This window comes from Oryza glaberrima, chromosome 5 (genome assembly GCF_000147395.1).
Source record: "Oryza glaberrima chromosome 5, OglaRS2, whole genome shotgun sequence".
Classification (NCBI taxonomy): Eukaryota; Viridiplantae; Streptophyta; class Magnoliopsida; order Poales; family Poaceae; genus Oryza; species Oryza glaberrima.
Window position 1 is genome coordinate 2,532,952 of NC_068330.1, and position 17,045 is coordinate 2,549,996.

The window sequence follows — 17,045 nt, forward strand, 5'->3', positions numbered from 1 at the left end:
GATAAATGCGAAAATAATGTGCATGGTCACTATGAGTTGGTCACCAATCAGTAGAGTAATGTTTTGAATTTGGTAATTTGATTCAATTACACCAAGCGCTGTAACATGTAAACCAATTCAAACAGCCAGTATAAATCAAAACGCCGAATGGAATTTTCCAGGAACTCACACAGGCAAGTATGATGCATCACAAGTTGAAACATGAACTACAAAATTATATTCTAAAAATCTTCTCTATGGGTTTCTCAATTTCTGTTTCAACACCTGAGCAAACTCTGTCCTGTCAACCTCCTCTTCCTGGCTGGCTGCCAAGTTCTTCAGCTTCACCTTTCCACTGCTTATTTCAGACTCACCAACCAGCACCATCCACGGAATGCCAGATTGCGTCGCGTACTTCAAGTGGTTCTGTATCCTAGTAGTGAGTTTGAACTCTGCCTTTATCCCAGCATTCCACAGTTCACTAACAAGCTCAGCGGCCAATATGAGGTCCTTGCCGATAATTGACACCAATACCTCTGTCTCGGTGGCCCGGATCTGCAACTCAGGAACGATTTTGTTATGTTATTGCAACTCATTCAAAGAATGAATAGGTGATAGGAGCATTAGGTACCTGATTCTTTTCCATCTCCTGTTGCTCCATGATTGCGAAAACTCTTTCTATTCCAAGGCTAACACCAACGGCAGGGACTTGCTTCCCACTAAACATACCAACAAGGTTGTCATACCTGCCTCCAGCAGCAATGGAGCCAACCTGTTGGGAAATAGGGTTAGTTCAGGAAGCAGGAAGCAACTATAATTCAATCGGTCAGAGAAAGGTGTTAAATAAGTTCAGATGACAAATAAAGTGGAAGATTTTCAGATATAAACCAGTGCCTGGTAAATTGTAATCAACTACTAAAGACTACGCAATTAGAAAAAAAAAAGGTAATCGAGGATATCCTTTCCAATTATAAGAATGATAAGAACAGAAGGGATATAGAACGATTTCCAGTTTATCAAGTGTGCAATTGAATAAACAAAATGATGGGCTAACTGAAAACACTAACCAGTTTAAAAATGAGGTGCAGAGATGAATAAAAATTATCTAACCTGAGTGGTGCCCTTGAACACAGCTTCATATATCACACCAGTGTAGTAATCAAGGCCTCTAGCAAGGCTTAAATCAAAAACAATCTTGCCTATTGCATTTGCTTTATCTAGAGCTTTGAATAATATCTCCAGCTCATTTAGTGCAGTAACAGACCCAGCGTTCCCCATAAACTTGCTACCTTCCTTTCTCAATTCCAGCAAAACTTCCAGCGGTGGTCCCCTAGTTTTCACTAAATCACCAATCTTATCCGCAGTTTCATTAGATATGCCCTTCTCGTCCACCTAAGTCAACACGACAAACAGTTAGGGCCATGATCAAGTCAGTAACATCAAATAAACGAACCATAACATGTTAGTTTGGATACTTACCAGTTCCTTTTTCACTTGTTCAAATGTTTGCTTGTCTAGCTTGTCAATGCTTGAGCAAACCGTTCTGAACTTTTCAGGAGGCACACCACAGATCTCTAACATTCCATCAAGCAACTTTCTGTGGTTTAGTTTTATCTCATACGTGCCTATATCCAACTGATCCAACAACTCAGTTAAAACTTTGATAACTTCAAAATCTGGTTCCATTGTTTCATATACTCCAGCTATGTCAAAGTCGCATTGGTAGAATTCTCGATATCTTCCCTTGGACGGGTTATCTCTCCTGTATACTTTAGCTATCTGGTATCTCTTCAATGAACTTATGTTATTCATAGCAACATATCGGGCAAATGGAACAGTCAGATCATACCGCAAAGAGCAAAGCTCTCCACCCTGCAGATTATTTGGTGTAAAGATCAAATCATGACTGTGAGCACACAAGCTATGGAAAATAATGCAAAGAAATGAATAATCGAGCAGCTGAATGTAGCATGCCCACAAATACTGATCAAATCAAGAATGTTATGAAAATAAGTTAAAAACCAGCATAAATTGAGGCTCAGTGCAAAATTTAACCTACCTACCGACCTAAAGTGTACAGCGGGACTGAAAATAATACCTGATCAGCAAGGTCATAAATCAACTTTGAGTCTTCACCATATTTGCCCATAAGTGTTTCTCTCAGCTCAAATACAGGTGTATCAAGTGAAACGGCACCGTGCATCTTGAATACACCTGTTATTATTGAGAAGGCATGCTCCCTTATGGCCATTTGCTCTTTCCCAAAGTCACGTGTTCCCTAACAAGATTAAAGAAAAGCATCAGGCATCGTAAAAGGGTGAAATCATACCAGTCTGGCACTCTGGCTAAAAAGATGCTTCTGAAACCTTATTTCAAGCAATTGGAGCATAGAGATTAAGCCAAACAAGGAAATGTAAATGGAACACCTTATGCAAATTACATAATTCTTACCTTGGGAATTTTAGGCAATCTCCTCACTTCATTGGTCTCAACAATCTCCTTCACCTTGTCCACAAGGGACACCAATCTGGGACACTTTGGATCAAACAACAGTGAGAGCTCGGTTCCCCACTCTGCAAGTAGTGCAGAATTCACCGAAAGAACCTCCTTTCCGTTGGTCACATGGTCCCTAAGCAACATCAGTACAGCAGAAGTACCCTTCCCCAAAGTTTTCTTTTTCTTGCTCTTCTTGTCACCTTTTGGTTTCTCTCCACTAGCCTGCGGATTTTCAGTTGAACTGCCCGCCTCATTCTCCCCACCAGCTTGTGGCTTCTCAATTGAACTATCCATTTCGATCACCGCCATGGCAACAGCTGCTTCCCATGCAAGGATATCCCTGAACTTGAGCAGGGAGTTGTACACACCCCGCAAAACAGATACAGAATCTGAATCAATCGTGACCTTGCCAAGCATCCCCTTCAAATCATCGATTTCAACACCATCAGTAAGCTTCTTCCGGAGCTCAGCATCATCAATTCTCGCAACACAAAGCCTTGCCCGCGCAACGCTAAGCTTGAGCATTGCCTGTACCGGCCTCGCGAGTTGCGTTGCCAGAGCAACCAATGCCTCCTCCTTTCCCTCACCGGTTTGGACAGCATCCCTCTTTCCCAACTTCACCGGAGCGTTGAGCTCGATACGCACCCTCGCGTGCAGCGCGCGCACTGCCTCGCGGAAGATTCCATTCACGGTGGGCACCTTAGTGAAAGACGCGGCATCGGCGCCACCGGCTGCGCCGACGAGCTTGGACCCGAAGAGGAGCATCTTGACATCGGCGGCGACATCAGCCTCGTCCTTGGCGGAGAGACCATCACCAGAGGTCGGCACATCAAAGGCCGCGACGTCCCCGCGCGCGGCCTCGCAGGAGAGCGCGGCGACGGCGTCGGCGACGCGGACGAGCGGGGACGCGCAGCAGTCGATCGCGGCGGCGAGCGCGACGGCCACGGGCGCGGAGGCGGCGGCGACTGCGGCCTCGTCGCGGGAGGCCGGGGGCAGCGCGGCGGCGAGGTCGAGCGACCCAGCGAGGCCGGTGGCCGTCGCGGCGGTCACGAGGGCAGAGGAGTCCCCCGCGGTGACCAGGAGCTTGTTGAGCAGCACCGCCGCGGCGGCGCGTGACTCCGGCGGTGACAAGGCGAGGCCGCGGAGCGACGCGGGGGTGTCCTGCGGCGAGGGGCCGCGCGTGGAGAGCCTCTGGAGCGCGGAGGGGTCGATGGCGGGGTCGGCGAGGCCGTGGGAGAGGGCGTAGACGGCGGCGGGGGTGAGCGCGGCGCCCTTGCCACCGAGCGTCACGGCGGCGGCGGCGGCGGCGGGAGGCGCCATTGGTGAGATCTCCGGCGCGAGACGCAAAACCCTAGAGCAGGAGGAAAGCAAAGGCGTCTGCTTCAGATGGATGGATGGACGGTGTGGATTCGCCTATGGGTTTTTGGGATTGATGGGGGGATACTTTCGATGGAAATGTGTGAACGAGAGATGATTATTACAAATTGAACTGAGCAAACTTTAAAAAAACTCGTGATGTCAAAACGCCGTAGTATTACATGAAATTTTATGGTTTTAATAAGATAAAATATTTCCTAAACCCCAGGTATATAAGCTTATATTGTTGATTTGTTGGGGAATAAGTTCACTTAAAGGTCCCTTAATTTGTTATCGATTCTAAAGTTTGTCCCTGAACCACAAGACGTGTTCCTCAACTTTTAAAATAATATAAATAAGGTTTGTGATTTGAAAGACAATTTTTAACTGACGCGACATTTAAAGTAAAAAACCATGAGACCCAAATGTCAGCAAGTGTTTGGTGAAAAAAAAATACAATGGGACTCACATCATCAACCTCTATCTTTCTTCTATTCTCACTTAGAGCATCTCCAACAGCCTCTCTAAATCGGACTCTCCAAACACCTATATAGCCAACTCTCCATCTGATTTAGCTAGTTAAACTAGATGCTTACTCCAACAGACTCTCTATTAATCTTCTCTAAAATAACAATCGGCCCACATGTCAGCTTCTACTATCTTCTTCTTCCTTTTCTTCCCTTCTTTTCCCCTTTCCTTCCTTCCCGTCAACCATCCCAATCACAGCGGCGGCTGATGAAGGAAATCGCGGTGGGTCGGCGCTGGAAGCCGGCAGCGCGGGGAGGCAGGAAGGCGGTTCCTGCTCCACCAACACCGACGCTCACGAGGTGCTCTTCCTCTCCCCGCTGAGGACGACGCGTCTCCATCTCTGCGTCTACTTCCGCTTCACCGCGCATCGCTGGGTTAGGGGGGGTGATGTCGGCAGCGGCGGCGTACTTGTTGCGGTGGCAGGTGTTCGTTTGCAGCGCCCTCATCGTGCTGCCAACGGCCGCGACGGCGGCGCTGCTCCTGCGGCTGCGCAGGGCGGCCGCGGCGCCTTCGCCCTCGCCGCTGCCAAGGTGCTCTTCCTCTCGAGCTTTCTTCTTGCTTCCCCTCTCTCCAATCCTCTCCCTCGTTGAGGCCAATGGTGGACGGAGTGATGATGCGATGCGAGGCTGGTGGCAGATGATGTGGACGGCGTCGGCACTCCTTGGCTCGGGGGATGGCGGCCGTGGTGGGAGGGGGGAAGATGACGGCGCTCCTCCCTGTGGATGGTGGCCGCGGCGCAAGGAGACGACGATGACGCTCCTCCCACGGGCGACGATGATAAGGTAGCTGAGGGGAGGAGGAAATTGACGGCAGCGAGAAGAGACGGTGCAGCGGCGACGGAGAGAGGCAGCGACGCCGCAGCCGAAGAGGCGGCACGGCGGCGACCTGACGACAAAGAGGGGCGTGGCAACGGAGCTGGAGGGAAAGGAGAAGCACGAGTTGAGTTGAGGAGAGCTGGAGAGGGGATAGCCAGCCTAGGAGGCTGGCCAATGTTGGCCAGTGGATGGGCTTGGATGGAGAGGTATTTGGCTTGGAGAGTTGAATGGAGAGTCTGTTGGAGGAGTGTTTTTGGTTCATTTGCAAATTTTTAGCTTGGAGAGCTGAGTAGAGAGGCTGTTGGAGATGCTCTTACTCCTCTCTCGCGGGCGAAGAGGAAGGGAAGGCGACAAGGCGCTTGACGCCATCACCGTTGGCTATGGCGCCTTCTTCTCCCCTTGGGTACCGATGAACAAGGAAAGAGGAAGAGAGAGAGCAGGGGGAGAGAGGGGGAGGAGAGGGAATAGGGAGGGATTGGTGATGTGGATCGATCCCACCGTAATTTTTTAATTTTTAACCAAACAGTGACCGACATGTGGGTCCTATGTTTTTTATTTACTCAAAAAGTGTCACGTCAAAGCCACATAGGTGTCATGTCAGTCGAAACCACCATCCAAACCGTCTCAGGACATTATTTGCAGTGGTTTTGACACTTGAGGCGCGTGTATATTGCAGTTTAGGGATGAATTTCAGATGTGACAAACTGAGGGACCTAAAATAAACTTATTCCTTTATTTGGCTCGTCACCAACTTCTCTTTCCCAAGAGTTCAATTCTTGAGCGAATGGATAGTGATGGGCCTCTGTATAATCAGGATTTGAAATAGGCCTGTACATACTTAGGGTTTGTTCAGAAGAACTGGCTGCTACTGAACAGGCTGCTGCAGCGACAGCTGCGGAAACGGGCTACCGAACAAGTCCTTAGATAGCGAGTCCAATTCTAATGATTTCCTAATCGTTTATTTATTATTTCGTTTTTTCAATTTTATTTTTGCTGAGCTCTCCTTTAATGATTTATACTCTTCCGTTTTGCAGACAACGATTCGTAGGACATGTTTAGATCCAAAGTTTTTCTTCAAACCTTCAACTTTTCCATCACATCAAAACTTTCCTACACGCACAAACTTTTAACTTTTCCGTCACATCGTTCCAATTAAATCAAATTTTCAATTTTAACATGAAACTAAACACAGCCGTACTAGAGAATCCACAAGATATCGACCTCATGCGACTTGCCGTGTGAGTACTTACTCGAGCATCTACAGCACGTTATTCATCTGAAAGTTGAATGATAGATCTACTGCAACAATGCACAATGGCAGATCAACAAACATACATATATAGCTGATGGCTCTCAACGCAGCGAGCAACAACCACGTGGTAAAAAATAAACTTGCCAAAGTAGCAATGGCAGCACACGGTTGAAAAACCAGCTACACGAAGACCATACATCATGCACAAGCTTGCAAGCAAAACAGAGGAAAATTCCTAACTACTTAGGTCAGTGGAAGCAATCTCCATCGCCTAGATCGCCTCATCTTTTTGGCTCTTCCTCTTCAGCCTCCTCATGCGCTTCTTCTTCCACTCGACTGAATACAACACAAACAGAATTATTAGTTCAGAGTAAGCTAGCTAGCTAGCTAGAAGAAAATTAGAGAAACAAGCACGGCTGCATAGCTAAAAAAACTGCAAAAGCGAACAATATGCAGGAAGCCGTTTTTTTTTTTTAATTCCCTGAGGAAAAGAAACCAGGGTGAACTGAAAGGAAGACATCATCGAAACTTGGAGCTTGTGTGGTGCCAAAGATTTAGCGGCATTATTGCCATGATGTAATACAGTGAGGCTCTTTCTAATTAATATTATAACACCAGCATTGCTGGCTTCGGTTAAAAAGGAAAGAAAGACAGCATCAGAACAAACTTAGTTGATTCATACACGACAACCATCTTTCAATGCCTAACTTAGATGTTAACAGTGTTGGGGGATTCAAGTTTGCTCTCTAGCATAGAGATGGTTGAACAAGCTAACAAAACTAGGAAATCCTAGATGGCAAATTTAACAATGCATATTACAGAAATTGAACATACAGATATGTAACTGAATTTCATGTTGATAGGGAATTGAAAACATTCACAATGTCACGTTGTAACTGAATTTCCCACTGAAACTACAAAAGAACTATCATATATAAAGTGAGCACCACAGAATTGCTGATCACCTATAATAGCTACAACTAGTAGATAAACATAGTTTCCTACTGACACTACAACAGAAGTAGCATCCTTAGAGAAATTTTAGTCCTTGAGAAAGTAACTTGAGGTACCTAAAATTTAAATTAAATTTTGGGTAATTTTACCATCCTTGAGAAGGTACTAGAGGTACCATATTTTTCTAGTGTAAAATTTGGTACCTTGGTACCTTTTCAAGGATGATAAAATTACATGCATCCTTAATGATCAGGTAGAATCCTAATATTCTAATTATGTTTCATTTGGTTATCACTAAACTGACCTACATGATATTTGTTGACTGGATATATACAAGTATAATCCAAATTTTGTGGCCTTATAGAAAATCCTAGTTCTTTTGTATATGAGGCATTGTGTTTTTATTTTACATGTAGCTGTCTTGAAAAGAGGATAGATGTTTGATTGTGGTCAGAGTAATGCTAAGGGCTCCTTTGAATCATAGGGATGAAAAAAAATAGAGGAATAGAAAAACACAAGATTCTGACAGGAATTGAAGTGTAAAACAGAGGATTGCAAAACACAAGAATGATTGAAGCGCAGGAAAAATGCATGAATCCAATGAGAGATAGACTCATAGGAAATTTTCCAAGAGGTTGGAGCTCTTGCTAAATTTCCTCCAAAATCCGCATGCAATATGTTATTCCATAGGAATTTCATAGGATTTGGAAAGCTTCAATCCTTTGAATCAAAGGGGCAAATAGAAAAATTTCCTATAGGATTTAAATCCTATGAAATTCCTATATAAATCTTTTGATTCAAAGGGGGCCTAAATTGGTAATATACGATGGCCAGCAGTAAACTGGCAAATGAAATTACTGCACCCATCTAGAACCTTCCGTGACTGCTGTGGACATGCAAGATGTTTGCGAGGAGACCAATAAGTCTCCTGCTTTCACACAATTTATGTTTTTTTTAACAGAAACTTTCACACGATTTATGTACTTGCATTTCAACAATATATTGGTAAAGTATCTATAGGTTTTAGTATAGTTTCTAAATTTTGAAGTAATTATGCGATTCTTATGATCATTGCTGCAAAAAAAGGCATTGCATGTGCACAATTACTAGTAGTACTGAAATAGACCCTTTTTTGATAGTCCGAGGATGCAAAACATATTATGAAATCTGACCTTGTTGGGCTGTATGACGGGCTTGGTTGCGAGTATGATGGTGAGGTAGGTGAGTATGTCGGCGATGTTGAGCTGAGGAACAAAAACATAAGCAAAATAAGCAAGGGTGCGTATACGAAGACACAACAACTGAGCAGTCTGCCAAAGCCTCTCTAGTCCATATGACAACAATTCAGTACCGATAGTAATTTGGGCTGCTTGGAGAGTATGCATGTGAAGGCGTGTACTTGACCGAAGAAGGAGTGTAGCTTGGCGAAGATGGGCTGTAGCTTGGCGAAGATGGGCTGTAGCCAGGCGAAGTAGGGCTGTATGCAGGCGATGTCGGACTATATGAGGGTGACGTCGGACTGTAAGACGGCGATGTTGGGCTGTATGATGGTGATGTGGGGCTGTAAGACGGCGATGTTGGGCTATATGACGGTGATGTGGGGCTGTAACTGTAAGACGGCGATGTGGGGCTATAAGACGGCGATGTGGGGCTGTAACTGTAAGACGGCGATGTGGGGCTATAAGATGGTGATGTGGGGCTGTAACTGTAAGACGGCGATGTGGGGTTATAAGATGGTGATGTGGGGCTGTATGCAGAAGAAGTTGGGTTATATACAGGAGAAGTCGGACTATAAACTGGTGATGTGGGACTGTAACTTAGTGATGTAGGGCTGTAGATAGGAGATGAAGGGCTGTAGATAGGAGATGTAGCGCTGTATATTGGAGATGTTGGTGAGTGTGGTAGACTGGTAGGCACATATGACGGACTGGTAAGTGGGCATGATAATGGACTGGCAGGCGAGTAAAAAGGAGAGACAGGATTATATGGTGATGAAGAGGTGAAGCTTCCTGGCCCTGGAGTACATACGGGAGGAGATGGACTGTAACCACCCCCTGACGAAGGAGTGTAGTTGCCTGGTGAAGATACGGGTGAGAAAGCCATTCCTCCAACATACGGCGAGAACTGAGCATCTGCTGCAGTGGGGGAAGCCCTGATGTCTGGACTCAGCAGGTAACTTGGCGACATCATCCCTTGATGATATGGTGTCCCAGAGATGGGCGAGCATGCTGGTGTCATCATGCCAAAGTCCAGGCCTTCAACATAGCTTGGGAGTTGAAGCTCGATGGCCTGCTTCAGCATCTGATCGTTCAGATACAAATCACAGCCTCCTGTACCTATAGGAGCAAGCTGGCCAAGCATAATGTTCTCGCTGACACCTCTCAGGGGGTCAGATTCAGCATATACAGCAGCATCAAGCAAGATGTCCACAGTCTCTTCAAAAGAACATCTCATAAGAGGCCCTGTGTCATTACGGTTGATACCATGCCTTGTAATAGCCATCAGATGTCCCCTGTATGTCATTGTATCACAAAGAACGGCCAGATGCCTGTAGTTGACATAAGATCCATCAAAAGATATGACAACCCTCAGCTCATCCAAGAGAGCTCGGCGGACAGCCTCGATTCCAAGAACCTCAATTACTTCAATCAAATGGTTACTTGTTGTCCTAGTAGCATCAACATCTTCATGGCACATGACAGCCAAGAGATTAACACCTTCTGTATCAAGCATCCACCCCTTCTCTGTTTTGAAGCCATCATTGTCCTCAAATTTATTGACGTTCCCCTCTTTGATAAACACTTTGTTAATACCTGGAATTCCACGAAGGGCCATCTCTGTCAACATGTTACTCTCAATCTTCTTGAGGAAGACATCATCCTCACCATATTCATCCGGTATTTCTCCCTTTTGAGCTTCATCATTTGTGATCCGGACACGAAGGATCAGTTTATCTGCATTATCATCATTAAATATACATGACAAGTCATCATCGAATTCATGATTGATCTTCTCTGCAATATCAGCCATGCTCAATTTCTTATCAACCATGATCTCACGATTCAGCTCAATACGCAGCAGCCATGGAGAAATTTTATCAGGGTCAATGTCCTCATCAGGCATTTCATAGTAGGACTGGACAAATTCAGCATCTTCTTCAATAATGGTTCCCAGAGGATCAGGATCATACCATATCTCAGTAGCATGCGTCACACTCCGCAGAGTAGTGTACTCTAAGGCACATTGGACATTCTTCGCCAATTCCTTCTTCTTGTTCACCTCAGGCTTTAGGTGAACTGACAATGATGGAGTTTTTATATTCTTAGCAACATTAATGATTTCTCTCAGCCTGGGAACACCAAGGGTAACGTTCTTGGCACTGACACCAGCATAATGGAAAGTATTCAGGGTCATCTGAGTTGCTGGTTCTCCGATGGACTGTGCAGCTACACATCCGATCATTTCACCTGGAGCCACTAAAGATTGAAGGAATCTCGATTCAATCTCACCAATAACCCATTCAAAAGCTTCCTTTGTAAGCCTGTACTCCTTCAAGACCCTCTTGCTAGCAAATGTGCTTCGAAGCAGGATATTGAAGAACAAAGTTGCATTCTTCTGAGCCTCAATACTGATATCATCGTCACCAGGAACAACCTTAAGTCTTTCTTGCAGCTTATCTATTGCATCCACAATTTCCATTGGGTGCATGTCAGAAGGCCTTCTCAGATCAATCTTGAATGTCTTCTGAGCATTCCAGATAAGCCGCTTGAGATTGACAGGCATAGGCCATGTATTATCACCAGTTGTAGCAATCTCAGTGCCAAGCTGGAACCGGTCAGCTTCTAGCTTCTGAACCTCTGCCTCAAACACATTTCTAATCTCACTGATGATCTTCAAATCCTCAGCATGTTGAGTCGACAAGTAGTTTGGCTTCCAGTTCTCATCATCCAGTTCATAACGAAATACATTATCAAACTCAGCCTTTTTCATCTTCAAGGAGTCCAACTTCTGTGACTCAATCCAAATAGCATCCATGCCATCTTCTCCATATAAGAACTGAATGACATCTCCCAAAGAATTTCTAACAGTACCATCATACTTCACCATGATATCTTCCATAGCCTTCACAAGTCGTCGCTGGATATATCCAGTTTCCGAGGTCTTCACAGCAGTATCAATCAGACCTTCTCTACCACCCATAGCATGAAAGAAAAATTCTTGTGGTGTCAGGCCTCGAAGGTAAGAGTTCTCCACAAACCCACGACTTTCAGGACCATAGTCATTTTTCGTGAAGTGTGGCAATGTTCGATTGGTGAAGCCAAATGGGATCCGCTTGCCCTCAACATTCTGCTGTCCGACACAAGCAGTCATCTGTGAAATATTGATGAAAGTTCCTTTTGAGCCTGCGGTGGCCATAGCCTTCAGATTGTTACTTTCAGACAAACTCTTCTCGGCACTACTTCCAGCAACATCACGAGCCTTGTTAAGAACCTAACATAGAGAAAGGTAGGTAAGCAAGTTGCAAGTCTATCAAATGAATGGTTCATTCTTTTTTCAATTGAAAGAGCGGAGCATAAACAGTCAAGCAGTACCTCATTTACTCTATTTTCAAATGATTCCATCGTGGTGCGTCCTGCCTCAGCTTCCAATTGGTTATCACGAAATTGCTTAATAAGTTTCTTCACATCATTTTTAGCTTTTGAGATTGTCTCATTAATATTCTCCATGGTGGCTGCATCTGCAATTGTATCCCCAATTCCAATACTGAAACCATTTTGCAGAAGCCAGTAGTTGACCAGCCACTGTGTATGACCTAAGAACTTGCGAGCAGCATCTGGACCAACCTCTTCCCTGCAAAGAACAATATATAACTTGCTAAGCAAAATTCCAAACTGCAACTGGATTTCAACATTAAAAGTTAATTACAGCATACTTACCAAATAACATGAATAAGACTTCCAGTTGATGTTCCAAGTGTCTTTTTGCAAAGTGTACCAGATAGAAGCTCCCCCTTCTCTATCCGGACCATAGTATCACCAGGAGTAATAAATCCTGTTTCAGCTTCAGAATGCCAGCCAGAAAATCTAATCAAATTGATTTGCTTGGGAATAATTAAGTTGAAAACTTGTTTCCCAGTCCAAATAGGCCTTGGTTTCAAAATGGCGGGGGCAGGGACCTTTCCATCAAAATCTTCCCACCACATTAAGATGTTCATAAATACATCCTGGAAAAAAAACAGAAAGATGAGCATAACTGCGCTGAAAAGAACTAATTAAGGTATCATGTGCAGACTTGCTAACCTTTTCAATAAGAGTATCTCTTTTAGTAATTTTGCGACACCCAAGAAGCGTGTCCTGGACAATACCCATAACCGGCCTGTTCGATTGAGGAGACACAATACATTTTGGAACCATCATCAACTCTAGAACTTCAGCTCTGGTCTCAAATGACTGAGGAACATGCATATTCATTTCATCCCCATCAAAATCTGCATTGTACGGCGAAGTGACGGACAAGTTTAAGCGGAAAGTTGAATAGGGCATGATTTTAATGCGATGCCCCATGATAGACATTTTGTGAAGACTGGGTTGCCGATTGAAAAGAACAAAATCCCCATCATTGAGGTGCCTTTCCACCTGAAATGAAAAAATAAAACGCCAAATAAGGAAACTAATATAGAAGACAATACTGTCATGTGACTATCAGTAAAGTAAATTCTACAACAAAGTTGGTACGCACCTTGTAACCCAGCTCCAGATGCTGATCACTACTTTTCTTCACATAACGAAGATCAAGCCTCTGACCGTCTTCCCTGATAATGTATTTTGCACCTGTCTTCCCAGGGGGAGGGTGGGGCCCATATTCTACAAGTTCTTTCAACCTGAGATCATTGAATAGGTGTAAGTGATCATTAAAGAACTGTGATCGTGCCTCGATAACAGTAAATGATTTACCTCTCGATGTTATATGGAGTAACAGTTTCTGGGTATGTCAGGTTCAAAGCAATACTCCATGGCACTCCCAATTCATCAATGTTAATATTCGGGTCTGGTGTGATGACAGTACGAGCTGAGAAATCAACACGCTTCCCCATCAAGTTTCCTCTAATGCGGCCTTCCTTTGCTTTCAGTCTGCTGCAAATTGATTTAATAGGCCTTCCAGATCGCTGTGTGGCCTAAAAATTCCAACAAAAGAAAGTCAGGATAAACTTATCATTGTTAAGTAAAATGGCAAAATGACTTTGTAATCTGCTCTCCCTTGGCTGGCCAGGAAGTTCATTGTCAAAGTATGTTGCAATGTGGAATTGCAATAACTGAGCAAACTCTGTTATTATGTGAGCTGGGGCTCCATTTCTCTCTTGCCTCCTCAAGTTCTCATTGTGTCGAATTATCATTGCTAATTGATGAGTCAAATCATCCTGTAAAGAAAAGCAGTGAGTTAATGAAGGTGCATCCTTTTAAAAACAGCCTAGGTTAAAAGGTATCTCTGCTCACCTCACTTCTGGAAGAAGTATCCATCATTACAGATGGTCTCACAGGGGGTGGAGGAATCGGAAGGACTTGCAAAATCATCCAATCAGGACGGGCAAATTTGGGGTTCAGACCCAATAGAAGACAGTCCTCGTCACTTATATGTTTAAGAACATTAAGGACCTGAGAACACAGGAACCACATGGTTAAATGAATATTCTTAAAAAATAATGTATTGAATTGAGTAATTAATGATTGTGTACATACCCTCTCAGCAGAGAGGATTTGCTTCCGGTCCACAGGTTCAGGGAGTTGCTCTTGGTCATCGTTTTTCTTCTTTGGTGCTTTATACTCTGCAACCATCTTCATACCGTCAACAGTGATATTCGGCTGCTGAGCACCACAGCCACCCCTTTTCTTCACTGGATCATCAGTACCTTGTTGCTCCTGAACATCAAGATTGTCACCGCCTGCACAGATCTTTCTGTTCTTGCAAGCATCATATATTCTTTTTAGTTTATTTTTTGGATTCCTGATTTTAAGAGCCTGCTTGAACTTGATATCATCCTGCAACAAAAGCATCCGGCCATTGTTAAACAAACCCAAAGCTGAGCAGCAAAAAGGTTCATATGATTAGGATGGATATTAGTTAACATGCATCATCTTTCTCAGAATTTACCAAAAAGCTGCAAAATTAGTTCAGTTAGTGAGGCTTCATGGTTTGGACTGTTTTACACAACATTACAAGAATGTACATTTGTACAACCACAGGGATTTGCCATCTATGCAAATAATTAGGGTGAGAAAGATTGAAAACATACAAGTATATTGACCATGCCACGAATAGCCAGAATAGAAACTATTATGGTTTCAGTTTTGCATGTCTAGCATTAGACCAAAAGCACCTTCTAGCTTTTGCCAGGCAAAAACAGGATGAGCAACGGAAGAAATAAGGCGTAAAATGATTGCATTGTACATGTTAGGCATATGTAACACAGAAAACAAATGACAACATTAAGCATGCTGAGTGACAACAGGAGAAACAGAACAAAGTTTCAAACATGGTAATAAAGACATATATGTATATTTGCGTTTGCAAGTATAGTTGTGTTTACATGAATAGTCAGAACAAATAGCATTATGGTTCCAGTTTATCAAGTATAGCATAAAATCAATGGTCCTTCCTACTTTATTTGGATATGTTGCAAAACATCCAAACCACAGAAGAGCAGTCCATGTACCTCATCTGCAAGGATCTTGGAGCAATTGAAGCAGACGCAGCGCATTATGGAGAGTACAGTCTTGATGAAGCCGATGTGGAACATTGGCTTAGCAAGCTCAAGGTGGCCAAAGTGGCCTGGGCACTCTGCCATCCCAGCCATGCATGTCTCACACTTGATCTTCCGGTCAATTGTCCCCATCCGAGGGTCACTCAAGCCACCAGGCTTGGGCTTCCCCTTTTCCATAGTCTCTGCATGCTCTATATGCACCACCGACATTTGTCTCTACAAAGCAGCAACGCAGAAATTACATCAAATACCATCCCAAAAATCGTGTTCCTTACACATTCCACATGCAGCTTCTGAGTTCTTGCATTTAATGAAGCACTCAACCTATTAAACCGGATGACTCGAAATATTATTAAACCCATCTAATTAATCCATGTTAATATTATGTTATTAACTGCATCTCAAGTGTGACTGTTATTTTAAAATTCACTTTAAATATGCGAAATTCATCCAACTTTTCAGACTATACAGAGCTGCTCAACTCAATAGGTACACCACACAATTGCAAACAAATTAAAGACTGCGAAGTATACAAACTTAATTGAACACCTCACAGCTTATGACAGAGAGTAAATGTTTCGTCAACTGCTTGTTTGTTTCAAGTACAATGCACAATGCACACTCACAACAGCTAGCAAGTTGAACCCTAACTGCTTCAATCAGGTTCCAACATCCATTGTTACAGTGCTCAAATTTTAGTTTAATTCGCTCTCTCACAATGGTACGAGCGAACTCCCCCCAAATTCAAACCAATCCAAGTCCACCCAAACTCAAACAATTGGAGCTCATGGTCAACATTCACTTGGAATTTTTCCCCCTTCTCATAGCATCAAAAGTTCAAAACTCGTCCAACAGCAGCAATCAGCAAGCGAGCACCAAAACTCTCATCCATCCACCCACCCACCCACCCACCCGAACCCGCCCCAACTCCGATCGAATTCCGACTCCGCGCGCACGCGCGCACAGAGAGAAACGGAGAGGGGGAAGGAAGCGAAGCGAGGAGTAAGCAAATCAGTGCATTACGATCTCGTCGGGGCTGAGGACGCCGAACTGCACCGCCTCCACCTTGGCCACCTCGGCCGGCGAGTACGGGAACCTCGCAGCATCCATGTCTCCCAATCCCCCCACACACACCCCTCCCCGCCGCCGCCGCCGCGCACCACCACCACCACCTACCCAGTCACCAGTGCGTGTGCTTTTGGCGGTTAAGCCGGGGGCGGAATCGAATCGAGACGAATCGGCGAAAAATCGCCGCTGCCTCCGCCGCGAGATGGGAGGGGAAAACGCGGGGGTTCGACAGAGGAGGAGAGGTGGGGGGTAGGGCTCTATTTATAGGCGTATCGTGCGCCGGCTCGCTATTGTGAGCTATAGGTCGGTTTACGGGTGGGCCGGGTTGGAAGGATTCGATTTTTTTTCCCTATATTCCCTTTCAGTTTGGATTTATCCCAAGTCAAAAATTATTCCACCGACATAGTGATGGCCGCGATTTATTTTGGCACTTGGATCCTGTTAAAAGAGCAGCTAAGAATCCGTATACAATTCAGATATTACGGCTCGTTTAGTATTTTGCTGCACAAGGAATATACGGAGTTGTTAATATCAACCGCTCAAGTAAGTGGCATAGCCAGGATTTTATACCTGTGAGGTCAAGTACTAATGGTTTATATTTAAGTGGGGTTATTTCTCTAATTTTTTTTATCTATACATGAAAAACGAGGTTTATAGGGTGTTTTTCAAAAAACTGTGGGGTCAGCCGACACCACAGAAATGACCTAAATCCGCCACTGGCTTAGGTAACACATAGTGGCGTTTGTTCAAAGGGATCATCCATGCAAAAAGTATTGGAAAAGATGGTGCGGCACAGTAACGGAACCAACACCACCATGACCGACTAAATTTTATATTT

General features: G+C 44.4%; 2 protein-coding genes across 2 annotated transcripts; both read right to left on the reverse strand.

The window, feature by feature from the left end:
* Window positions 1-49: 49 nt before the first annotated feature.
* Window positions 50-3,856, reverse strand: LOC127773213 (histidine--tRNA ligase, cytoplasmic). The gene is made up of 6 exons (XM_052299240.1): window positions 2,431-3,856; window positions 2,078-2,257; window positions 1,459-1,851; window positions 1,090-1,371; window positions 611-751; window positions 50-534 (listed from the first exon to the last, which is right to left on the reverse strand). The coding sequence occupies exons 1-6, from the start codon at window positions 3,793-3,795 to the stop codon at window positions 235-237; spliced, it is 2,661 nt and encodes an 886-aa protein (XP_052155200.1). The 5' UTR covers window positions 3,796-3,856; the 3' UTR covers window positions 50-234.
* A 2,579-nt stretch (window positions 3,857-6,435) lies between these two features.
* Window positions 6,436-16,418, reverse strand: LOC127772964 (DNA-directed RNA polymerase II subunit RPB1-like). Its single transcript, XM_052298964.1, has 13 exons — window positions 16,163-16,418; window positions 15,092-15,355; window positions 14,118-14,417; window positions 13,875-14,033; window positions 13,638-13,798; window positions 13,335-13,556; window positions 13,120-13,261; window positions 12,681-13,016; window positions 12,318-12,604; window positions 11,973-12,231; window positions 8,732-11,871; window positions 8,553-8,624; window positions 6,436-6,762 (listed from the first exon to the last, which is right to left on the reverse strand). Exons 1-13 carry the CDS (start codon window positions 16,247-16,249, stop codon window positions 6,708-6,710), a joined length of 5,484 nt encoding a protein of 1,827 aa, XP_052154924.1. The 5' UTR covers window positions 16,250-16,418; the 3' UTR covers window positions 6,436-6,707.
* Window positions 16,419-17,045: the final 627 nt, after the last annotated feature.

What these genes read in the sequence shown, in the direction of transcription:
- LOC127773213 (XM_052299240.1), bottom strand. Translation starts at nt 3,795, where the DNA reads ATGGCGCCTCCCGCCGCCGCCGCCGCCGCCGTGACGCTCGGTGGCAAG. An exon ending in TTTATGACCTTGCTGATCAG is followed by an intron (nt 1,852 to 2,077) that starts GTATTATTTTCA and finishes AATAATCTGCAG; the next exon opens with GGTGGAGAGCTTTGCTCTTT. An exon ending in AGGAGATGGAAAAGAATCAG is followed by an intron (nt 535 to 610) that starts GTACCTAATGCT and finishes CCTGAGTTGCAG; the next exon opens with ATCCGGGCCACCGAGACAGA.
- LOC127772964 (XM_052298964.1), bottom strand. Translation starts at nt 16,249, where the DNA reads ATGGATGCTGCGAGGTTCCCGTACTCGCCGGCCGAGGTGGCCAAGGTG. An exon ending in CCAAGATCCTTGCAGATGAG is followed by an intron (nt 14,418 to 15,091) that starts GTACATGGACTG and finishes CTTTTGTTGCAG; the next exon opens with GATGATATCAAGTTCAAGCA. An exon ending in AAATCCTCTCTGCTGAGAGG is followed by an intron (nt 14,034 to 14,117) that starts GTATGTACACAA and finishes CTGTGTTCTCAG; the next exon opens with GTCCTTAATGTTCTTAAACA.